The 26,336-nt window shown below is 46.9% G+C and overlaps 1 protein-coding gene across 1 annotated transcript; it reads left to right on the forward strand.

The window, feature by feature from the left end:
• The first annotated feature begins 1,868 nt into the window (after nt 1–1,868).
• On the forward strand, nt 1,869–7,017 carry LOC146859349 (H2B.U histone 2-like). Its single transcript, XM_085646972.1, has 3 exons — nt 1,869–2,006; nt 4,262–4,394; nt 6,707–7,017. Exons 2-3 carry the CDS (start codon nt 4,275–4,277, stop codon nt 6,935–6,937), a joined length of 351 nt encoding a protein of 116 aa, XP_085503098.1. The 5' UTR covers nt 1,869–2,006; nt 4,262–4,274; the 3' UTR covers nt 6,938–7,017.
• The last annotated feature ends 19,319 nt before the right edge of the window (nt 7,018–26,336 follow it).

Genomic DNA, 26,336 nt, shown 5'->3' on the forward strand with positions numbered 1-26,336 from the left:
TTTCGAGCGCTGGGGGTGGGGGGGACCTCGCGCAAGGTTCCGGCTGCTGTGGGGGGCTGCTGACGTCTGGGGAGAGTGCAATGAGTGAGCAGGGCGGGGGTGTGACCTCGGAGCCTCAGCCAGGCCTGTCGGTTTCAGGAGCGACAGGGGAGCAGAATGCGGCGTGTGGGGAGGTTGGGGGGGCTTGGGGACCCATGTGTGAGGGTCTGAATTTTGGAGGGAGCATTCCATTGGCAGATAAGGACATGGGGCATTGGGAGGACGCTCTCATTGACCTATCCAGGGGATCTCGAGCGGGCACCTCAGTGCCTGTGGGGAGAGTGGTGGAGGCCCGTGGGGTGGATGTCCAGGTCAGGGGTGAGTTGGAGGCCACAAATCTTGTTGCGGCGCCGGTGTCTTGGTCGCGGTTGCCTGATAGAGGGGCCTTTGGCCTGGGAAGATAGGATCAGGGAGCAGCGCCTCTTGGTCCAGCAGGCAGAGGCGCGCATCCGTCAAACACCACTCCCCGAGTACCGATGGACTGGAGTCCTACACCGTTGCCACACCAGCCGACTAAAGAAATCAGAAGCCACCTGTAAACCTGGCCTACACCGGAACTGTGGCAGCGAGAGCAAGTCTTGGCCAAGACTCATCCACCCGTGAGGGTTGGGCGTGCAACTAAGTAACAGCTCCTCGGAGGTCCTGCAGCTGCCCCCAGTCGGCACACAAGCGGCCCCGGCGCAGCCTTCCTACAGTTCCATCGCAATCCCGAAGACGGGCCTCCCCAGGCGGGAGAGCGAGGAGAGACATTGCCTCACCGACAGGGTACCGGTTACAGCCAAGCAATTCAACAGAGAAAGTCGATCCAGCAACACCTCTGTGAATTCTCACCATGGACTCCATCCATGTTCACGACGCAACCCACTAAAAGGAACTGTTAGAACTCACCACCGACCATCACGGACATCAGCAAAGTGGAAGCCATGCAAGACAGCAAGACGTGTCATCATAAGTGAACTGACGGTATGCAGCGGACGTCTCCAAGCCAGCAGTCGTGTCCTGAACCCCTCAGGTTAAAGTACGGGTGCCCGCCAAGCAGGTCCTGCTGCAAGCAAAGTCACCAGCTCACGTCTGGCGTCATCCTGCCACCTGACTCAGAAGACTGATGGACCCTGTGGTATTTAGTTAAATGTTTGTTTTGTCCCCACAGGTTGGACTAACGTTTTGTTTGTTCCTCAATAAAGTTGGGGAGGAATGTAGTGTCCTGCGGGACACGTTCTAGTGTTCCGCAGGAAGCTGCACTCCCAGCCACTCCCTTGAGGGCTGGACACACTCCACCGCCACACCCATCCATCACGGGTGTCACGAGTGACGTGGCCCCGCCAATAAAAGGACCCGGGTGCACGTGCTTGTGGCCAGTTACTGCACTACGTTACCTGGTGTCTGTGTCCATCATTTCTGTAATGTGGCCCTGAGGCCCAACACCACACCTAGTAACCTTGTTCTGAAACAATGTTTCTTCCTCATGTAAAGCGCTCTAGCCAGCGCTATATAAAACTCAATAAATAAATAAATGGTAGTCCTATACTTTAAATGGGCGAACCGAACGTGCAAGTACCAGAATATGGCTGAAACCCGGACCTGAATGAATTATTCTCATCTGACATGGGGCAACGGAACTCTCGTAGTATGGACCTAAGCTGTGAACCTTTTCTGTACTGTAGCACAAGCAACGTGTGATTCGAACTACGGGTACCACAATGCAATTGGCTTCAAGTGAGGCGTGGGACAGAGGTGTGGATTGTTCATTGATGGAGGATGAGGGATGGGTGAATGAGGAAGTGAGTTAATGAGATTGGAAGCGGCGGGGATGCTAATTGATTGAAGGATGGGAGGGGCTCTTAGCTCCGCCTCCAATCACTAACCTCATATATAACGCGGGATGGTGGCCGAGTTGGTTGTTTTCTTTAGATTGCTGGTGTTTGAATTTTCGCTGGTCTACGAATTTTCGCTGGTCTACGCACCTGGTAACTGATTTACTTCTGTGGTGTATTTAGTTTGGGTCTGTCTGATTCTGCCAGCTGAGGGTGTGTACGGAAGGGGATGGGTTGGAGGGGGAGTGCCGTTTGGAAGCTTGGCGTTAAGAGCGGGTGCGGTTATTTATATAGCGTAGGCCGCCCCTGATGCCACGGGGCGCTTTGTGTGTGGGTAGCACTCGAATACTCCTGCTGTTCGTCCACTCCGCGGCCTGGTTGAGAAATCTATGTATTGGGAGGGATTGCAAGTTAAGTTTTTATTCTTGGATACCAAGTGTGGTTTATTTTCCAGTGGTTGCTTGTACCCCTGGGTGAAGGGGGGGTGGGGGGGGGGCACCTCGTTGCCGGTGTCGGTCATCTGCAGCTGTGCGGTTCACTCACACGGGGGTTCTCTCTCGGCCTCTCACTTCGGTTCCCCTAATCGACCCCTCCTCGGGCGCCCTTCATCCAGATTCTTACGACTTGTGTTGGGGGTCTTAGGTAGGAGTTCAGTTGGTGCCCACAGCCCTACTCCAAAGGTTCTTATCGGGGCCTCACTCGAAGCCACCAGATACCTACCGACATATATTTTATGTCTACTCTGCGAGGGGGTTTAACATTATCTCCGCGCTCTAAGGCCAGTGAAGTGTCAGCTGGGCTAGTCTGAGTGCTAGCCTCGTGCTGGTCGGCACTCCATGCTAAGACTAAAGCAATAGTCGGCTTTAATCTGCCAGTCCAACTGAGGGGCGCCTTGAAGCCGCGCCCTAGTTATACGGCAGTAAGCGCTAGTGTGGGAATCGCTGGGGAACAAAGGTGGCCCGGCCATCCTCACAAGATCGCTCTAAATGGCAACGGGTTATTTGTTAGTCCATACCTAGGGCCTCATTTATGAAAAGTGACGCATCACTGCGTGAAAACAGTGATGCGTCACTTTTCACTGCGCCCTCCCTGCGACTCCAATGATGCGTCATATTTACAGTATGACGCATCATGTCGCAAGGAGTCCCAGATACGTCAGTATTTCTGACGTATCTGTAGGCGCAAAAGTGACGCATTGCTGGAGTGTGTCACAAAAGTGACGCAACTCCAGCAATGTGTCCTTTCACATAGGGCAAGCCCCATGTGAAAGGGCCTGCGTCAGTCTTGCGCCTGCTGTGAGGCAGGCGCAAGATATTGACGCATTTGCACCCTAGAAGTGGCGCAGTGAAATCTCGTAGATTGCACTGCGTCACTTCTACGATGCTTACTTGCGTGGGAACGCCCACCCTGCATACATTATACCTGACGCAGGTATAATGTAGCGCAGGGGTTTACAAAGTGACGCATCTAGGTAGATGCGTCACTTTGTAAATATGGCGCATGTTTTACGCCACTGGTGCGTCACAAAAAGTGACGCACCGGTGGCGCAAAAGTGACGCAGGGGCTCATAAATGAGGCCCCTAGTCCTTTATTGGGGTAGCTGTACCCAAGAAAGCCGCCACCCTGGACATCCCAAAGGCCCAGAATGCACGGCGGCCTTGACTACTTCCGGGTGGTGAAGTGGGATTCACCATTCCATCGCTCCCGGAGGGGTAGCTTGCATTCCTAGGCAATGTGTTTGCCATTCAACGCCCCCCAAGTGTGCAATCTATCGATTCCTGCTCGCTGTCTTAAGTTTGAAAGCAGCCCTGGCAAATCTAGAAGGTCTGGCAATAAAGTACTAATACGCAGACATTCTCCAACGACAGTTCACACATTATAACCTATTTTATTGCTTTGTCAGTGTTGCAAAAAAGATTACCTGCCTCTGTTTAGAATAGATGTAGATAAAACAAGAGAACGAGAAACCTGATTGGGTGTTCTCTTCAGATGTTAAATAGTCCCTCGGTTCTAGTGGAAGCACTTCCTGGAAGTCGTAATGAGGCTCTAAATATCCAAATGCATGAGGTGAGTGCACTGCTGTGAGGAGCCGAAACCTGCATGTATATTCCAAAGAACTGATGATGATGCATTTCGCAGACAGCTGTGCTATCGAGCCAGACCTAGCGCCTTGAGAGGTACAAAAAGGGTGGGAGGTTTCCTCAGTGCCTTGTGAACCAGAGCAGCCTCTGCTGTCTGGTTCATCTAAGCACAAAGCATGCTGGTCCTTGCAGTCCATTGATTGCAACAGATGCCCGACATCCTCTCAAGGTCACCTTCCCCGGATCACTTCCACACATGGAAAGGTTTCTGCAGCTAATCAGTGAGTTCATGCATTTGATTTTAACTTTCCACTGCCTTATGCTCAGTTTTTGTAGCGCTATGAAGACCACAGTGGCTAACAAGGAGAGTGCCAAGAAGGTGTCCAAGTCTGTGGTACAGCACAAAGGAAAGGGCAAGAAGGAGAGCTACTCCAGCTTTATCTACAAAGTGCTCAAGCAGGTGAGTTTACATCAAAATGTAACTTCTGATTCAGGGAGTTGTGAAAGCAGTCACCTAAATTGAAAACCTGCCCTCCACAGCGGTAGTCTGCAGTTGGGTGTAGGGGCTCAATATAATAGCAAGTTCCTGCACTTTTACTCTTCTGTTTCAAACACTCCGAGGATTGTGGTCATGTACATGATGGCCAAAGGGGCGCTCCTACCGTGTAACCTTGAAGCTGCACTTAAGCAGGAAGTATTCGTGGCACTTTAGCAAGAGGTATTGGAGTAGAGATCTCTGCACATGCTGGTGGAGAGTTATGGATTATGGACTACTTTGGTGGATGTGCGCTCCTCTGAGGCGGAGCGGGGAAAGCCCTTTTCTGACCCCCTTACATCCAGATGGGTTGGATGTTTCTAGACTCTGCTGGGACTGGATTCGAGTCCTGCTGCCTGTCCTGGTAAGGGATGTCCCGCCACCACTGACCATCATTCGGGTACCATTGAGTGCAGGGCTCTGGCCTACAAGCCTCTTTGGACTCAGTTGAGTGGGGTGCTTCACAGCTGTAGGCCGCCCGGTAGGAAATGCAGCATGCCCTGCAGGAAGACACTCTGACCATGGGTGGTCAGTGCCTGGTGGGCTGGGGTAACTGGCGGTTGCATTCTGTGCTTTGGAGTCTGTGCAGTGGTGCTCCTATGTAGATCCTGGTCACATAGACCTGATCACCCTAGTTAACTAGGTCCTATGTATGCCAGGAACCCACCTGAACCTGCTACCTTGCAACAATCTCCTTCCAACATGGCTGCCGGTCTTTAAAGGGGCATTCAATCTTCAGGTTCCTACCCTGTACTAATAGGTTCTTTACATGACGGCCATAACGTAAATGGAAGAGTAAAAACTTATGTAGGACGTGGAGTGCTCAACTTCTGCTCCCTGTCCACTCAGCAAAGTAGAAAACTCTTTCATTTAACAATTTTAAGATCTCTTGCTAAAGTGAGTACAAGACCTGGTGAAGCCCCACTCTTTACTCTCCAAGTACATTAATACTTTAGTGCCCTGCAGGCTGTAGAACCTGAACCGCTGCTCGTTGTGCTCAGCGACTTCACGTTGACCAATCCTGGCTCTTCGATTAAGTACCCCAGCCTTGGAGGCCTCGTGGGCTGCGTCATGGTCAGTAGGTTGTCGGAGGCATGTGGATAACACTTGTCTCGCATGAAACAGGCTGTGGGTGATTGACACCTGTCACTCCGCCTCCTGTGCTTGTGCGGCCCCTGCTATGCTGCTTTCCTTGGCCCCTTTGCTGTGACTGCCTGTGTCCTGATCTGGGAGCAGATACAAGTCTAAAGAGACCAGAAGTCCACCACCGAGGCGTGGATATGTAATGGTGGTCTGACCAGGCGCGCAACACCCATTGGACTCAAAGGGCTTCAGCCCCCCCGCCCCCCGTCGTGTGTGGCAGCCCGGGATGAGACCGCTTCCCGGGCACACACACAGCCGCACCCGAGCACTCCACAGGTCTTTAAAAGACCATTTGCATGTTAATGAGGCCTCGCTGCTGTTTCACCCCTTCTAAGAGCCCTGCAGCTCCACTCTGCCTATGGCTTAAAAGATTCAGCCCCCGAAATCTTTTCTTAGCCCCTCTGAAATTTGGCTCTAGTTGCGCCTCTGGGTCTGACTAGCTTTCCACCTTTCTGGGTCTGGCCTGACGGAGCAGCTCTAAGACCTAGTCACTCATTCTTTAAATACACTTACAATGGGATTTCTCACTCAAGGTTTTTTTTTCTCCCCTCTTGCGATTGGTTCTTTACTTCATTTCTCCTCCAGTAGTTGCATTGCACCACTTGGAAGATATTTTACATCTCAAAGGTGTGCTCCATCATGACAGGTTAAAGTTTCTCAGATGCATTTTTTTTTTTTAACAGAATGCAGGCGTTGTGCATTTTTTCAATGCTGCAGGTTGTTTTCTTCGGTTGGGACTGAAGGATGGAAGCCAGATCTTATGCTTGGCCAGTGCGTCCATCTGGTGGGGGCGGAGTGTCCGTTACTGGTATGAATGGTGCTGAGGACAATCATCTTCAACAAATGAATGTTGAATTCCATAGCCGGGTTTGTGTGCACTGTGGTATAGGTAGAAATAAACGAAAGCTTGGCCTTCAGCAGTGCTCCATCCTTCGTGCGAGCAGTGCCACCCTAAAGGGGTGTTGTGCCTGTTGTCTATGGCTCTCCTGCTTATGTTGAATGAGTTGGCACTGGTTTGTGCTTGTCCTTCTAATTACGGTTTACCTTAACCTCTGTTTGGTTGCGATTCTAACCCAGGCTATGTCTCCCGACAGGTCCACCCTGATCTGGCCCTCTCGCTTGGTGCGATGAAGATCATGGACTCCATCAATGGAGACGTCTTTGAGCGGGTGGCTTCAGAGGCGGCTAGACTCGCCCTCTACAACAAGCGAAGCACTCTAACCAGTCGTGAGATCCAGACCGCTGTGAAACTGGTGCTCCCTGGATCCCTTTCAAAGCACGCCCTGTCCGAGGGCACCAAAGCAGTGGCCAAGTACATGGCTTAAAATTAGTCTACTTTGTATCATGTGTATTATAGTATGTTTTATTTTTGTAAAATAAAGGTGTTTTATCATTGGTGTTAAAATCGGTTGTTAATTGTCATACACTGCAACATGGCTTAGTCTTAAGTTGGTATTAAATAGTTCTTGGTGGGAGGAAACGCCAGTTGTGTGACTCCACGGCTACCCAACTGGTAGCCAGTCAGCAATGCTGGATTTAACTAACTTTAAATGTCCATTGGAAGATACCACTTTGCATCAACCTAGACTGACTAAGCTGGGTCAAGCTTTTTCTGCACAACAGTCTGTCGGGGTCTCAACCTTTTCTGTACTGAGAGCTACTTCTCATCATGGAAATCTTTGTGCTACTGAAGACCAAGCCACTCGCGCATTGTTACCAGACACCCTGTCGCCCACCATATGTGGCACCGTTAAATGTAAACGCAAACCTAAACCTATAACCTCTTTTAAATGAGGGAAATTTAAAGTGCATAAGTTTTGCTAAAATGTTCTTAAAGCATTTTTTTTCTGCACATTAAAGTTCTCCCATTTAAAAACAAATTGCAGTATTTTTCAGTTATCAATATGGCAGCGTACCAGCCAGTGGGAGCATGCTACCTGCTGTGTGTAAATGTGACTTTCGAAGAAAATTCAACTAAAGTCGTTTGTTTGCATACATTACATAAAATTCATCCCTTTCATGTTCTCCCCTGTCGGTGTCTACAAACTGTAGGCCTTTTACTCCCAGTGGACTGTAGATCTGGTGCCATATTTGTAAGTCAATCGTTTCTTAATGTAAGGACTTTAAAGTGAAGAATGTTTCATAAAACATTAGGACTTAACTGACTCAAAGTAGAGAAACATTAACCTTGTTTCCTTGAAACTTTTTTCCACTTTACATTTTTCTCCTTTAAAAGTAAATGCTTGTTTTTTAGTTACAGGTTTGGCACAGTGTTTAGCAGCCACGGTGAGCAAGATGCTGGCTGGTTGTAAATGCAACACTTTGAAAAGGAAGAATTAACTTGATTTACTCTTAATTTACATTTTGTCTCATTTAAAAGCATTCAGAGACATCATTCGTTTACGGTCTTGACAACTACTTTTATTTAAGAGGTAAATACTTGTGCTTCCGTTCTGAACCTTTGTGACCCCCACATAGGTCATAAATCTAAGTGGAGCACTTCCCATTATCGGGTTCTGCAATCTGATAATAATGTAAAACAAACCTTTGCTTAAGTTTAAACGGAAAACTCCGCACTATTTATTGCAGTTTTTAGTTTAAAAATGAACTCCAGACTGGGAGCTATCTTGAAGGTTTCTGCAAACTATCAGAGGCTTGTAACTGACTGGTTAGGAGATACCTGGTCTAGGTGATGGATTCAGCTCTTGGCCTCCTTCTTCCCCCATCCCCCTCTCTTTATCTGAAACTGCTAGTAAGTGGCAAGGAAGAACTTGGTGCTACAGATTAGCACGTGGCAGAGCCATGGATATCAGTGATGTGTGGTAGGCAGAAATCACCCCTAGCTATTAAAATGCTGGTGAGGGTTTGTGACCATCTGGTGTCTTGTGGGTACCACGCTAACCTGGCTGGACTCAAACATACTCTGGGACAACTTGTGCTGGGTCGGGTCCAGTGGGCACTGGTGCATTCTGGTAAGGCTGTATGCCTGCACGCTAGTGTATGATGAACTGGGCAGTTATCCCAACCATGACCCTCTAAAGGTTGAGGTACACAGGACTGAAGTATGACGTTAGGGTCATGTCTGTCACTGCTCCTGAAGACTCCTGTTTCTGGTGGGTACCGTGGGCGCGTCTGATAACCAGAGCCTTCCTAATCCAATTCATAACGTGTGAACAGTTAAACTCTAGCGCTGCCATAGCAAGCTGTAGCCTCTGGGAGCTGAATGTTTTATGGCACTCCCATGAAATTGGAACTACTGTGAGATGTAGAGGATGCCAACCCTATACACCAATAGACCGACATATGCTCTGGGGGTGGGCACACCCATGGGTACTGGAGGTCTCAATTGCATGTAAATACTGTTTGCTGCCACCATGTGTGGCTGTGATTCCCTGATCGCATAACATGAAATGATTATTAATGAAATCACACTCAGAGGTTTGTGCTGGTAATGATGGTTGTAAATCTCGTGCACACATTACACCTGCTCAGCCATGTGATATCCCACTGCAGAGCCCAGGCACAGTCTATGCAGCATTTCCCTCATTACCTCGTGCAAGTAGAACCTCTCGCCTCGAGGAGAATGGTGACCAGGACAATTGTCACATTTATAAAGGGGAATGGTGTTGAAAAACATTTTGGCTATAGTCTTACAAGGAGAACTTTATTGATTGCAGGGAAGACCATATTGGTCCGCTCAGTGCCCTGCCCATGAAATCTGACCACTAGCTCCATGAAGGATGCTCTCACCGAAGGGGTATGAGGATTTCAGATTTCTACCAGACTGGCAGACAATGAAATGGAGGCTGTTGTTAGCACTTAATAAAATGTCGTGTTTACTACCTCTTCGCATTTCTAATACTCATCTATGCCAATGTTTCACTTCTTTTCATGCCATGCCTTGCGTTGTTTGTGGTCTAAACTAGTGAATACAATGGGTTTGTCTTCTCACAACCAAGTAGGGGATTCCAAGGTCTTTCCATCTGCACTGCAGGGATCCTCCGTACTTTTCATGTCCGTGGCGCGGTGAGTGAGGCCCGTGTGTTCCTCGCAATGAGGATCTTCAAGATTTCTACACCGCTTCGGGCAAAGGAAAATCCAACATCTGGGCCAACAATCTTTAGGCCCAGATCATGTTAAATCCTGCATCATTCAAGCCCAGGACTCCATGCCCACCTGCTGCATATGCTTCTGTGACGTCAAGATCTAGGACCAGTTGCCTCTGTGCAGGATGACCCAGCACCTCTGGATGAACAGAACTCTCCTCCGTCAGGTCAGATCTTCTCCATCAGGTCAGGGAGTCTTCAGGGTGGAACATTGCAAAAGACACAAACTTCCAAAGGTCCACTTACTCCTCCCCGCAACTGTTCTCCACACATTGTGTTGTGCTCCAGAAGAGCGGTGCGCCTCCAGTGGTCCCCCGGGGGCATCTGGCACAGCTGCTTCATGACTGTTGAGTTGTGCAATCAAACCTTAGAGGGCATCCTGCTAGGAGCGCAGCAGGGCTGGCGTCTGGATGGGGATGCTACCATATATTCACCCCCTGACCTCTAACAAATGATGCCTGAAGTCTCGCTTTGACCTGGCTCAGGGATGGGGGCTATTTATCCCCCCTGTTAAATACAGATGCCTTGAGGTTTGACATTCAACAGGCGCGAGAAGCAGCATCTATGACATGTGTTCCTCATTGCAGGGGCGAACCCCGTATCTGGGTGATTTCCACACTAAAATACTCCTGTTCTGGTGCTTCCCAGGCCTGTTCACCTGGTAAATATTGGGAGGTTTCAGCAGATTTCTAACCCTGCCACACTCACTAGGACTGGCGTCTGTGACCGACGGGTTTTAAAAAGATGTGCGCAACATGAGCTCAAACCCCTGAGTTGCCTTTTTTGGATTTGAGCCAGTTACAACAGAGTACCCCTACAAGTCTGAAGCGTGTGCTAAATGCAGAAAGATTGGTTACTAGCTAATCTAAGCTCTTTTCATGTAGCAGCCGTGTCCTGCTGGTTTATAAAGTGGTTTCCTATGCACACTTGGATCAGAGAAAATGTAAACTGATGATGAGTATTTTTACTCCAGTTATTGGCATTTGTTTTCATGTGGAATTTGACCCAAAGGGCACAGAGCTCTGCAGTAGGTGTGTTGAGTCCCTGAACTATCTCACCAGAAAGAGACTTGCTTCTGGTGCCGCTGTCACTGGTTTCCGTTTTGCTTAACAATTATATTCATGCAGAATTCCATACCTTGATGGGTGTGAATTAATGGAAAACAAAAACTGAGAAACCACATTGGAGGACACTAAATCATGGGAAACCAATTTTAAGGAAATACAAAAAAAAAATCAAAATATAAAGGAAACATTTAAAAAAAAAAAAAAAGACTTTTAAGGAAAATCCAAAATTAAATTAAACTTGGGTGGAGTTAGGGACTACTCTGGGGTTTTTTGGTTCAGGGATGGGTAATGTTTATTTATGGTGATGGTTTTTTCTATATAAAACAAGAAGAGGGGGGGGGGGCAGGTGCTTGTTATGGTCCAGTGTCTGTGCTCCGTGTATCGTCTGTATCAATCAAAAAAGGAGACACTGTTCCAAAAAAGAGAGAAAATAGAAAAAGACTCAAAAAAGCACGAGAAGATAGTCCTAGGCTTTATAAGACCCAAGTGTTGGAAGGGGTTCCTCCGCCCAAATACACACCTGTTACCAACCATGACCGGATACAGGTACCGCCCCCACGATGCTTGCCGGGACTACAAATGGAACTCATCGGTTGGCGGTTCCTTTCCAGACAGGAGGACGGCTGGGGTAGGTTCGTGAGAGGCCACACCGGAGCTAAACTGTAAGTAAATATCCAAGGCGCTGACTTTACCACGATTTAGACCACAGGGTCTAAACTTATTTACACGCCATTACTTACTGGGAGATCCCTTTTGTCTCCTTAGCACAAGAAGGTGTGTGCGCTCGTCCCCTAGTCTTTGGAGCAACTTTCTCCTCATACTTAGGTGAGTGATGTGAGATGTGACCTAAGGGGTATCTACTTGTTGGCTCAGACACCATTGGAGATTGAGCGGTCACTACCCCGCGCTGAATAATGACCTGCATATTAATGTTGAAGTTCACCAGACCCTCCACGGAAAGTGTATGGGACTAGTGGGTGACTCCGATCGGCAACGGGAGGCCCCCACTCCAGGATATTCATCCTGGGTTTGGCCATCCTTCTGCTTATCGTCGAGACCCCATTTTGCCGATCACTCGTGAGTGGAGTTTGTGCTCTCTGTTACACCACAACCATGTACTCAACTCTTTCTATTCGCGTCCAGTTGATGGACAGATGTGGGACATAATTTCCCTAAAAAATTGACATATTGTTTTTCACTTCTCTTTTCTTCTGTCGTTTATGTTTAGCTAGGCTCATATCCAGGAGCGACTCTCAATCTGACATTACAGATACCATGGCCAGTAAGTCCCTGGACGCCCGGATATATTCTGTGGGTATTACCCCCCAGATCACTTTTATACCTTTCTGCACTTTATAGTTGGTCCTGAGCAAGCGCCACGGATCCGGTTGGACCGCAGGGGCGCGAAACATGTCGACCACCTTGACCATATTTTAGTTATCTGATGGGACATTACCCCCATTAGGGTAACACCTAACCTACAGGTTTTTTAGTGTGTCAAAGGTGCCATTCCTTTGTCTTTATTAAACAATATTCCACAAGCAACCCGTAGACATTTTTAGTTTATCACGTCACACACACGACTGCACCACTATCCCCTTTTTTTAGGACCCAAATCACACACCCGCATGCACCAAACAGCTTTTTCTCTTAAAAGATCTCCGCTAAAGTGACCCTTCGGGGGACCCGTAGGGCATTGCAGCCGCCTCCCTTCCTGCCCACTGGGAAAATGCCTGGTGCCTGCTATGGCTAGTCTGGCCCTGGTTGAGGGGTTTTAGGGTTCATGGATGGGCAGAGTTTAGGGCTGGTGAGGCATTTTAAGGTTTAATTATGGTTAGCGGCTGGGGCGGTAAAGAGTTTTTTAGGGTTCAAGATGGGGTGGCGTTTAGGGTGGTGAGGGGGTTTAAGGATTCCGGGATTGGTGGAATTTAGGTGTAAAAAGGGGAGTTTTAGGGTTCAGGGATGAGTAGGTTAGAGTGATGAGGAGTTTTTATGGGTCATGGATGGCTGGGTGAGGGCGGAGCGGATTTTTTAGGATTCCGGTGTGGGTGGAGATTGGGTGTGCTGAGGTTTTGTAAGGGATATGGGATGGGTGGGGTTTAGGTGTAGAAAGGGTTTTTTTGGGTTGAGGAAGAGGTGGAGTTAGGGGTAGTGAGTGATTTTATGGTTCAGAGATGGTGGATTTTTGGGGTGGAAAGAGATTTTAGGCTTCAAGGATGACTATTTTAGAGGTGGTGAAGGGTCTTAAGGGGCAGGGATTGATGGGGATTAGGTGTTGTGAGGGGTCATGGATCAGTGAATTAAAAGCATCCAAAGTAATTGTTTGAGAATGTAAAAGACATAAATATGAAATGATGTCCCCTGAAGTAAAGCACTGAAATAAATATTTCAAACAAACTGTTTCTGAAAGTAAGACCTGCAACCATTGCATTTACACTTAAAAAATAAGCATTGAAAAGCCAATTTCGAACAAAGAGACATAATATGAATTGGTTTCTTTGAAAAGCTAAATGTCATTCATCTAAAAATACCCTTTAAACAGCTTAGCTAAAATCGTTTGAGTTATGGTATTTCATGAAATTATTTTCTATGTTATCACATACAATCTACATACTTATGTCTAAAGTGTGATTTCCATATTGAGTTTGAACATAGTTAGTGGTTGTCACATGCAGTTGACAATAGTAAAAGTGTGTTCATGTTTAGTTAGCCATAGTTAAAGTAGGCCTCAGTTAAATAATGTCTGCTTTTTGGCTGCTGTGTATGTTAGCTCACCTTTTCTCTTGTTTTAGGAGCCGAGCTTTAAACTTCAGTAGTACCAATTAATGAACATTTTCAGTTGTTTAGTTTAACCCCTTGCCTGCTCATGACGGAACCACTCCGTCATGAGCCACAGGCGCCGTGTGCTCATGACGGAGTGGTTCCGTCATGCTGCTGCCGTTGGCGGCTGCTCCGCCCACGCGGCACTGATTCCCCGCCTGTGCGGGCGAACAATGCAAGTGGGCGGAGTCGTGACGGAACCACTCCGACATGAGCACAGCTCGCCCGTGACTCATGACGGCATGGTTCCGTCACGAGCATGGCGGCGCCACGCTTACCCCGAACTCCCCCAGCGCCGCGGCGGAATTCGTGCCACGGCGAAGGGGTTAAATGAGAAATGTTGTTATTGTTAGTTTAGCTGTAACTGAATAATTGGTTTCTTGCACCTGTGCCTGGGACAGCCTGACCGTGATGTATCACTGAAGGGTGCGCAGCTGTAAACATTCTTTGTGCAAGGCCTGGGAAAACAGGCGCAGACATGTTGACTGTGAATGCAAGATTTTGATTGGTTCCCACCTCTTGGGAACCATGGGGAGTAGCCCTTCACTTTGGAAATGTATGCTTTAATTGTGTATTGCTGAGTTAGTTTTCAGATGCTCCTATCTACTTTTTCAAGAGCAGATGCCCCTTCCTCTCTTAATACTATACATGCTATTCCTGCTCATAGAGTTAAGCTTGTGAGCTAATTTATTCACCTTTGCCTGATTGAACATTCATTTGGTTCTGCCTTTACACAGTTAGGACCTGATTCCAATCTAGTTCGGAAAACATACCGGCTGAATCGGTTCAGGGATGCTTTCCCTATGACTTGGATCGGGGAAGACCAAACACCCGAGTACGATATATCCGTATGCATCCGGATACGATTCGGTTGGACTCCCATTGACTTCAATGGGAGCCTGTGTTCTGAACATGAACACAGGCTCCCACTGAAGAAATGGGTGGCTGGGGAAAATTGTGTACCGTGTGGCGGACACCCCATAGTGCATGCCACATTTTGCATGGTTGGAAAGGGGGGTCTCTTGGGTACCTTCACGGGCCCAATTCGGAGGGCCCCAGGTGAAGGGGGTGCCTGCTACTGGCCCCAATGCGGAGGGCCCCGGGTGAAGGGAGGCCTGCTACGGGCACCCAAAGACCGATTCCAACAGCCGTTTCATTCTGGGCAAACCAAATCGGAAAGGCTGTCCGAATCGGTCATCGTACTCGCTTGCTCGGAAAACGAGTCCAGCGAGCTGTATGAATCGGCTCCGGAAAGGCTCGACCTGTCCGAATGACTTTCGTAACCGATTTGGACAGCCCTAACAGTTTCCAGGCATCGTACTTGGTCGTTTGGTAGTGTGTCCGAATTGGTTGGAAATAAGGGCTCCGGATCGGATATGGCAAACCTGAATCTGATTCGGAGCCCTTCCGACCGACATCGTAATCGACCCCTTTATTTGCTGACACCTGGTGCTTACATTTCCTTGACCCCATTTGAAATCTTAGCTTAGCATTAAGGAATTTCCCTTCAGAGGAAACTGGAAATCTTACTGAATTTGCTTATGAGCATCTTTAAATAACCGGCCCTTGCATTTGCTATTTTGAGTCATTAGTACCATACCAAGCCATGGTTTTATAAGGTGATTAGATTGAATTTAGTTTGCAGCTTTTCTAATACACTATCATGCTTCGTAAATCTACTCCTTTGTCATTATTGTGGAGCCGACTGTGCTTCACTGTCACTGTTGATGTGAAGCCTCAATTGGAGCCAAATGTCCATCCACTCACTGCAGCTTGTACTTGAATTTGCACCCATGATTTCCACGGTGCAACCCCCATCCCGTGCGGCTTCACTTCCGTGCAGTGAGTGCCTCAGTACGGTACTGAAATGCCAGTGCCCGTGCCAGCTAATATTTAGAATAGAGATGCTTTATGGGTGCTCAATGGTGTGCCAGTACCGAGATACCAGGACATCCCCAGACTAATCTTCCAGGTGCATATGTTTCAAGTCGTGTCTTCTGTCACGGTCACCCTATGCTCACACCACAGGGCCCCTGGAAGCACCATTTCATTAAGAAAGAGGCCTGCAAAACTGTGAGGTACATTTTATATTCATGTTGGTGTCTTGTTAGGAAGTACTTGACGTACTTGGAGCAAACCGTGAGATCCGGGGTTGAACTAAAGTCCCTTCTTGAAATAGCTGCTGCTTTGAGAACAGTGTCTGGGATGTTAATACACATTGTCTGAAAAACATTTCACGATAAAGCGTGATTTATATGCACCTGTTTGAAATATATACACGTATTTATGCTGACACTGACATGTCAAGAGTAACGATCTAGTTCTGGTAGTAACTTTGCTTTGTGTGTTTTTCAATTATAAACTCAAGAATCCAAATACCAGAATACAAAGTAAAACCAGACCTCCAAGACTTCCTCGCAGCTACTATGACGTTACTTGAGAGCTTTGGAAGTAACAAAACAATATTTAACAAGCATTTGCAATGCAACAGGTCTCACATCAGTTAGAGTTATTGGCATTGTAATTACAATTTTGCACGTATCTAAAAAAAACTGAAACGCTCAGGTTGGGTTACCGACATGTGCCATGGAGAGCGAACAACTGGTATACACAGCTTAGACGCTATGATCTAGAGGATAACGCAGTGCCACAGGTTGTGAAAGTGGAAACGAAATAAAGCTGCGAACCAAGGGCCATATTATCAAGCAACGGCGATAACATTATCGCCGCTTTAGTGGCAGAAAACTGCCGCTAAAGCAGCGATAATGGGCTTGACAATATGCCCGTGTGAATTCCCATAGAAGCCCAGGTTCTGGTGTGGACCTGGGTTTCTATGGGAATTCTCAAGGGCATACTATCAAACCCATTATTGCCACTTTAGCGGCAGTTTCCTGTTGCTAAAGCGGAGATAATGTTATCGACGTTCCTTGATAATATGGCCCTACTCTCGCATACTAGAATGAACACAGGTGGCAGGTCATCGTGCAAGCTGTGTTATGTGGCACAGTTAATATAGGTGTAACATAACAACGTTTTCCGTCAGGTTCGTTCTCCCTGTGCAGCCACAGGTTCTCTTACACATAGGAGATGGGATGAAATTGGCAGGGTTGACTACATTATGCGAGAAGAAAAGGAAAATTCTGCAGGAGATGATGTTTATGAGGCAAGTGTGGCAAATGTATAATTCTGTGGGAAACGCCGCATCCACCGTAGGAAACCAAGTTGGAAAATGTACGGTATTGGGCGTGATGGTTGGGCATGTGTCGTGGGACGTGCTGTTGCATCGCCTGTCGCTGTGGTTATGAGTGCTAGTGACTCGCTGGCGACATGTCCTTGTACTGTTGCTTGCCTTTGCACTAGTGAGGGAATGCTTTCCCTTCACATATGAAATGCAGCGGTTCCTGTACTAGTGAGGGCCTGATTTCCCTGCACTTGGGAAATGCCATCTTTCTCTGCAATTGTGGTATGCGCTGTCTCTGCGCCCGTCCGATGCCAGCTGTCTCTGCACATGTCCGATGCCAGCTGTCTCTGTGCCTATCACATGCCAGCTGTCTCTGCGCCAAACAGATGCCAGCTGTCTCTGCGCCTGTCAGATGCTAGCTTGTGTGTTGCTGGCTTTGCGGCACTTGTGAGATGCTGGCTTCGTGGCACTTGTGAGATGCTGGCTTCACAGCAGTTGTGAGATGTTAGCTTTGCGGCACTTGTGGGATGCTGGCTTCGCGGCACTTGTGGGATGCTGGCTTCGCGGCACTTGTGGGTTGCTGGCTTCGCAGCACTTGCGAGATGCGCTCTAGTTCTGCACCTGTTGCTGGTTGTCCTTGCACCACTGAATCTCGGCTTTCAATCGACTTGTGAGAAGAGGTCTGTGTCTGTCCTTCTGACTTGCCAGCTGTCTCGGGAACCCATGCTGGCTGTGCGTGTGACATGTCGACTGTCCCTGTAAAATGCTGTCTCTGCACCCGTGACATGCTGGCTGGGCTCTTGACATGTTGACTGTCTTTGTGACATGCTGACTGTCTCTGGGACATGTTGACTGTTGCCCCAGCATGGGTGCAATAGTGCTGATATTAAGAATAAACAGGCTGTCCCGGTCTGGAGGATTTCTGGGGTGCAGGAATGGAGTGCGCTTTACGTGTGGGAGTGCCTGACCTCTGTGCTGTGGATAGTGTATGGGGGACGGGTGTGCACGAACAGGCCTGAAATCTCGCGTCACGTGACATATTTCATTTCCATGGTGTGGCGCCGCTGAAGAGGGGTGCCGAGGCAGGCCCTCGAGCTCCCACAGACCCATGAAAGACATTGCTCTAATGACCGCTTCATGGACTTGACATATATGTGCGGGAGCTTGGAAACACATAGCACAAAAGCATCTCCGAACCACATCCTGTTCCTGCGTCGGATTAAGAATAAACAGGCTGTCCCGGCCTGGAGGATTGCTGGGGTGCAGGAATGCAGTGTGCTTTACGTGAGGGCTTGCCTGACCTCTGTGCTGTGGATAGTGTACGGGAGAGGGGTGTGCACGGACAGGCCTGAATTCTCGCGTCACGTGACATATTTCATTTGCAGGGTGTGGCACCGCTGAAGAGGGGTGCTGAGGCAGGCTCTCGAGTTCCCACAGACCCGTAAAAGACATCGCGCTAATGACCGCTTCATGGACTCAACATATATGTGCGGGAGCGTGGAAGCACGTAGCACAAAAGCATCTCCGAGCGACATCCTGTCCCTGCGTCGGTGACCGCTTGATGGACTCGACATATATGTGTGGGAGCGTGGAAACACGTAGCACAAAAGCATCTCCGAGCCACATTCTGTTCCTGCGTGTGTGCGCACATACCTGTGAACATGCACACACGCGCGCAATTACAATGCCGTGTAACGTGCAGCCCCAAATTGAAACATGAAAACATGTCACGCCCTGCAAAATCTCCAGTCCGGGTGGGCGAGGCAAAACAAAAGGGAGACAGGGAGGGAACAAACAAGCCTCACTTCCAGTAAAAAGCGAGCATTTATGACGCGTGCCAATTAAAAGCATGGGTGGAGGTTCCACCCCACTTCCAAAGAACCCCGACAGAAAACCAATGACAATAGATCTCACAAGCCAGCAACGCATGCGCTGCAACGCTAGGCGAGACCTAAAAAGTGATTGCTCTCCTTCTTATAAACAGACACTCCGGCACATGCCCTGATGCCAATTCCAACCTTTCTGATCTCTCCTCTTACAGTGTTGCGTGATGTCTGCTTCTGCGGTGCTGGGGGGAGATTTGAAATCTACAGGGGATGGCTGATAGTGGTCACTGCATGATGTGGCTTACGAACGCACCAAGGGAGAGTAGGAGGGTGGGGGAAGAAGAGTTCAGGAATCGTGCTATTGCTCCCTGCACTAGTGTGGTGGATGGTGCCAACTGACCAAGAGGACAGGCACACGCCGGGCATCACCTTGGTGCAGGGCACAAGTCCTAGAAAAAGAAGTGGGGGGACTCACCTAGTTAGGCAGTATGAAAGTGACATCATGGCACGTGACATCACAGCACATGACATTGAACATGGGATCATAGGCATTAACACCACAGGAAGTGGCATCACAAGAAGTGACATCAGATTGTAAGCCCTCACAGATATGTTTAACAGGTCTATTATGAGTATCTTTGAGCGCATTTCGCGTATACATGCAAACCCTCCTAATTTAGGCAGAAGATTCACACTTTTGTAAGCTACACATAATACAATGTTGCCTGTTGTCAGTGTAAAGCTTCCTTTACCCAAGGATTGACCAAACTAACTCTACCGCCAGCCTACTCAACCAGGCATAATATTCCATATGCAGCACATTTCCATGTAGATGTGATTGCTTTAGCTGCCTGCGCTCTCCAGAGATGAAACCACTCTCCTATGCAAAGTATTCTTACTTAGCCTCACCCACCTGCACTCCTTTTAAGAGATTGGATTTGCCGACAGACCATGACCCAAAGCAAGAGAGAAAGACAGGAAGTGAAGAAAGGAGAGAGACAAGAAAACCATGATGAAGGCGGAAAAGGGGAAGAAAAAACAACTGTTGTGATGTTATTTAAGTTATTCACAATACTTACTGTTGTTAAAATTGTATGGATGCTCTTACCTGGTTCGAGCGTTCATGCTGGTGGTGTTCTCTGTCCTCGAGCGTAGAATGTAAGTCTGACAGCACTCCATCGACGGCAGTTGCAGCTGGGTCGTGGAGGTAGCCGGAGGCCAGGTTGTGTTCCGAGTAAACTTTGCCTTCACAATAGATGTTTCCTGTTCTTCTTCTCAACAATACATCTCAACAATTTTGGCGACGATCTTGTCTTCGTTGGGCACAACCTGGTGTCGGATTGGTGGTTGAGTGACGACTTCCCGTTCCGACTTCTCCGCTCCTTGTCTCTCCTGGATCACTCCATCCTGGATTTTGGTAGCCTTTCCCATGCTGGTGTGGGTTGTCTACTCCTGACTTGAAGGTACTTTTGTTGTTTTTTCGAAGATTTTGTTTCCCGATCGTATTCGTTGGAGCTCGCTCTGTTCTCCAAGTAGCGGTGACGTCAGTGGAACGCAGTACTTGCCAGCTGACGTGTGTGAAACGCATTACGTAGTCTACGCTACGCAGCGTGCCACCATTTTGTTTTGAAATCGACGATAAATTTCTGCTTCATCATAGCATACGCTTTCGTCATCTTCGTCAATTAATCTCAGTAAGGGTTGTGCAGTGCAAGGTGAGCAGTTAATTTCTCAAGGCTTCAGAGATTGATCCTCGTTCTTGGAACATGTTGAGCACGTGAGTGTGTCACGCAGACTTAATTGAGCGATTCTCAATATACTGTGCACAGATTACCAGCTGGTTTTTTTTTTGGGCTCTTCGACATCAAAATTCTCTATATTCAATTCACGATAGTGTGAGAGTCATTCAAAATTTACCAGAAGACTCTCGGTACACTGCGTGTACAGTGATGTGTGTCTTCAAAGGCATTTAGTGTCATTTGAACTCCTGTTCACTTTATTGTCTTTGAGCGTTTGGTTAGCACTGCACTCTTACGACATCTTGTGGCACATTTTGGTATTTCATTACATTTCTTTACTAGTACAGTCTGTTTTTTTGCCTACTTAGTTTTCTCTTCAGTGTTTTGATCGTGATTATCCTAACATGGCTTCAAATAATTCTAATGTTTTAGTTCCACCAATGTTTCTCTCCAGTCCAGGCCCTCCACCAATTATATGGGAGCACTGGGTTGAAATGTTTCATAATTATATTGTGGCGCTTGATGGTAATAAATTATTCGCCTGATAGAAAAAAAGCTTTGTTATTAAGTACACTAGGTACTGAAGGCCAACGTGTATTTAAGTACCTACCGGTGGCTATGGGACCTAATGGACAACCTATGGATGATCCATTCCAAGAGGCTATTAAGAGACTCGAAACAAGGTTTGCAAAAGAAGTTAATTTAGTATTAATCAGATACAAATTCTATACTCAGCCGCAACTGGAAGGAGAAAGCATTGATGACTTTGTTTCTAGGTTACGTGAACTCTCTGTCAAGTGTCGTTTTGGTATTATGACCGATGAACTGATTCGTGATCAGTTAATTGTTCAATGCTATGACAAGAAAATTCAAGAAAGACTGTGGGCTGCTAAAGATCCTTCCTTAAAAGATGCCATTGATTTGGCTAAAGTCATTGAAGAGTCTCAAAGATGTATCAAAGAAGTAAGCAAAAAAGACAAACCTTTATATGGAATAGGTAATGTTGAAATTAAAGATGACCAGGTAGATGTAAATGCTGTAACGAGGAAAAGTGTTAAATCCAGTAATGCAAGTGGGTCTTCGGTTAAACCAAAGACCAAAGAGTGTTTGCGTTGTGGTAGTCAATACCATTTAGCTGACTTTAAAAAATATTTTTACGATTGACCAGATTTGCCGACGTTGTGGACGGAAAGGGCACTATTCTAGAATGTGCAAGCAATCTGATCCTAAACCCAAAATAAATGTAGTCTACGATGAAAATGTGCACAACTCAGTTGTTAACAAAATTCTAGTGGTGGGAGAGAAACATGTTGAAAGTATTGTAGGTGCTACTCAAGATTCACCTAGATTAATTAGACCTACTGCGTTGTTTCATGTCTGTGGCAAAGACATCACCTTGATGGTGGATTCTGGTTCCATGTACACAATCATTCCTGAATCTTTGATTCGTGCCACCTGGGATGGTATGTCCCTTTTAGACAAAGATATCAACCCTGTAGGCTATCAAGGCCAGTCCATAGATGTGTTAGGGTACATGGTTGGTCAGATCTCTTTCAAGTCACGTGTCACTCATGGGAAGATTTATGTTGCTAAAGAGGGTCCCCCACTTTTGGATGCACCAATATGACTTACACATTGTGATCAATCCGAGAGCCATTGATCAAGTTATGGTGGTAGAAGATGATGTGCAGGTTGAGGACATTCTTCGAGATGCCCATAAGGTGTTTGAGGATAGGCTTGGCTGTGTCAAGGGGTATCAACACAGGATTATTCTTAAACCAGATGCATGCCCAATACAACACAAGCTCAGAAAAGTTCCTCTTTCGGTCAGGCAAGGTCTCAAAGATTTATTGGATGACTTATTAAAGTCAGATGTTATTGAGTCTGTGGAGGTATCCTCGTGGATTTCTCCGGTAGTTTTAACACTTAAGTCCGATGGTCGACTTCGCTTTTGCATTGACCTTAGGTCCTTGAATCGTGATATAATTACTGACACATTTCCACTTCCCAACATGTTGTTACAGTCTGTTGGTGGTGGTAGGTCTTTCTCTAAGATTGATTTGCGTAGTGCTTACCACCAGATCAAATTGCCTCCAGACTCGAAGTCTCTCACTGCTTTTATCACTACAGAAGGTATTTTTCAATTTACTCGCATGCCTTTTGGATTAGCATCTGCAGCGAGTGTGTTTCAGAGAATGATGTCTAGCATGCATTAAGGGGTTCCTGGTGTAGTTTACTTCCAAGATGATATTTTAGTCTCAGGTAAATCTGTCCAGGAACATAATGTAGCCCTTAGGCAAGTTTTGTGGAAGCTTGAAGAGGAAGGTCTTACGGTCAACAAAGACAAATGTTGTTTTTTCACTGATCGTGTTGATTATTTGGGTTACTCCATTTCTAGTGGTGGGACTGCTCCAAAAAAGAGTCTATTGGATGCCATTAAAAATACTCCTGCCCCGAGAGATAAGGACCAACTCAGGTCCTTCCTAGGTCTCGTTGAGTACTATTCTAAATTTGTACGCGGTTTTTCGGATATCGCCGAACCGCTTAGAAGACTTCTTCGCAAAGGATGCAAATTTGATTGGGGTAATGATCAGTCTGAGGCTTTTTCAAAGCTTAAAACTCAAATTTGTAATGCAGGAATTCTTGCACCTTTTAATGCTTCCTTTAAATCGTTTCTTACGGTTGATGCGAGTCAAACTGGCATTGGTGTGGTTCTGTCTCAGTTTCAGAGAGGTGTCGAAAGAACCATTGCATTTGCCTCGAGAACTCTCACCCAGTCTGAGAGGAATTATTCAGTAATAGAGCGTGAAGCTCTTGCTGCAGCTTGGGGTGTAGAATCCTTCAGAGTATTTCTTTGGGGTTTGAGATTCGTCTTGCGGACCGACCACAAACCTTTAATGAAAATTTTGTCCGCAGGTGGTGCGGGCAAGGGATCGGCGCAGTTAGCTAGGTTTGCTGCAAGATTACAGGAGTATTTATATGATGTTGAGTTCATTCAAGGTTGGAGGAACTTACAGGCTGATTGCTTATCACGCATGTCACTTGATTGGGGAAATGTAGACAAAGAAATTGTAAACCAACTAGAAAGTGAAGAGGCTGTTGCTTTTGTCTTTGAAGTCTGTGAATGCAGTTTAGGATCAGTCTCGAAGGCCCAGTGGTCTAAGGCCATGATTGAAGATTCAGTTTTGCAAGATCTCCTAATTTTAAGGAACAAAGGGTCACCCCGTGAAAGCATGGTTGCAGCTCCACTTAGGCCCTATTGGAAGTTGCTTGATGAACTTTCTTTGAGTGGTAAAGATGTGATTATGAGGGGTGAGAGATTTGTTCCTCCCTCTGCTATTAGGTTACACATTTTTAAGCTTGCCCATGAAGGTCATCTAGGCCAAGGTATGACTATTAGACGCATTAAACAAGAATTGTGGTGGCCTGCTATGGATGATCAGATTAGGGAATGGGTGATTAATTGTACTCTTTGTAAAGAGAGTGAGAAGAGATTACAAGTTGGTTCTCAAAGTTGCATGGGTCACATTGAGGATCCTGGTGTACCTTGGCATACCATTTGTCTTGATTTTATTGGGCCTCTTTCGGAATTATCTTTGGATATGCGCTTTGCGGTTGCAAATTCAAATTCAAAAAGCTTTATTTCGACAGTTTGTCATAAAAGCACATAAATACAACACATATCACACAACTTAATAAATAGATAACACATAATACATTCCAATTACAAGATAAAAGCGAATTAAATTCCATATACTGTCATGTATCTAGAAAACCTTAAGAACAGTTAAAAGAGAAGAGACAGCACGTTGAAACAGATCATATATAAAAAGTACATCTTAGGATTAGGTAGCAGCAATAGTTTTATTTAAAGTGCGAGTGCGTATGATCCAGAACCAGCCCAGGAATTTGGCAACTGCTATAGCTATACTAGGACTACAATCAGACCCTAGGATTCTCAGCGCAACAGCACATCTCCGGGCACCCAACAAAATACAAATCGGCCTCAGCCATCTCCGCCGTGGGGCCGCATATAACGGACAAACAAAAAATACATGGGGAATGGTCTCAGCCATTGCCATACAGCAGTGGCATTTGTCATCAGTTCTAGAAGCCCATTTACAGGTAAAGGACTTGATGGGTAGACTACCTATCCTGAACTGAAAATAAAGTTTTCGGTCAAAGGGCCTCTCGATCAAATCCCAGTAGGCCTCACACACTGGCCACGATTTAGAATCCAGAAAGCGACCTGTTAGGCTAGTTGAAATACTGGAGTGAACTACAGATGCATAAACCATTTCCCAGTATTTCTATTTCAGCTGCACCTTTGATGGGAAGACTGCCGTCTCAGCGTTGTCCCAAAGTGTCTCTAGATCCAGTTTAATGAGTAGGGACCTGATCTCTTTTAGCCAACCTACTCTATGGAAGCAGTCCCGTAAGATCACATCCTTAAAACCCAGGGCATATTGCGCAAGTTCCGGAGTGACCCAGAGACGTCTCCAATAAAGGAGTGGCCGTAACTTTGCTAGGTCCGCTATATTTTTCCTCCCTAGGTCTAGGTGAAGCGGGATCGTAGGAGTGCTTTGTGGGACGCTAGAAAGGTTACGTAAAAATTTGTTTTCTAATCTTACTAGCTGTTTTATATCGTTAAATCCCCAGAGCTCAGCTCCATAGAGGGCCGAGCTCATCACTTTAGCATTATAAATTTCTAGGGCAGGAGTGACTGGTTTTGTAAAAGAGGACTTATATTTCTTGGTCAAACACCCGATATACTGGTGTAATTTTAGGGCTGTAAGATCCAAGTGGTGATTCCAACCCAAGTCCTTCTGGAGGGAGATACCAAGGTACGTAAACGCACTCACCTGTTCTAGGGGCACATTATTTAATAAAATACTGCCTCTAAAAGATTTCTGCTGATTAAAAGCCATAAACTTGGTTTTTGAAGTGTTTATTTCTAGCCCTCTTAAAGAACAAAATTCTCCAAATGCATTAATGGCCTTCTGGAGGCCGCTCGGTGTCCTGGAGATGAGCAAAGTATCGTCCGCAAACATGAGGACAGGGACATAATTGCCAGCCAGTAGGGGAGCATCAGTGGGGGTCATCGAAAGGTACTCAACTACCCCGTTGATGTACAAAGAGAACAGGGTAGGAGCCAACACACACCCCTGTCGGACACCACGCCCAACAGGGAAGGAGTCGGTAACCTCCCCCTGCGCCCCCCATCTAACTTTTGCAAAATTGCCCTCATGTAAGCGAGCGAGAAGTGTTATCAATTCCGGAGCCATCCCCAGGTCACCAAGCACACCCCACAGTTTCCTCCGAGGGACCAGATGAAACGCTGATTTAAGATCTACGAAGACAGCGTAGAGTGACCCCCCATTCAGGACCACATTCCTCCAGTAAATAGTTAAAAACCGAAAAATGTTGTCTGTGGTGCTGGTACAGGAACGAAATCCCGCTTGAAATGGGGACAGAATGTTAGCATCCTCTACCCAGGTCTGTACTTTTCCTAACACTAAGCGACCCATAACCTTTTGTATTGAATCAATAAGACTTATGGGCCTGTAGTTACTGGGGAGGGATTTGTCTCCTTTCTTAAAAACAGGAATTATCTCAGCACCTTTCCAAGATGGGGGCACTGGAGCTCCATTAGCCACTGCATTAGCAAGAAGGGCTATGTACTGACACCAGGTTGGCTTATCACTGAGAAATACATCGGCCGGAATTCCACCCATACCTGGAGCTCTTCCCCTTGCCACACAATCAAGTGCTACCTCAACATCCTTGATAAAAAACACTGTGCCAGAATACAATTTTAAAAAATGTGATGGTAGATCCTCCCCAGTTGCGCTACCAGCGTACTGGGGTCTAAAAAATTCAACCCATTGTGCCTGAGGAACATTATTCTGGGGGGGCTCTGGACGCCCACCCCTGTCCCAGTTGACAATGCTCCAGAAAATTCTCGAATCCTTTGCTGCGCAGGCA

Source organism: Triturus cristatus, chromosome 3_2, assembly GCF_964204655.1.
Source record: "Triturus cristatus chromosome 3_2, aTriCri1.1, whole genome shotgun sequence".
Taxonomy (NCBI): Eukaryota; Metazoa; Chordata; class Amphibia; order Caudata; family Salamandridae; genus Triturus; species Triturus cristatus.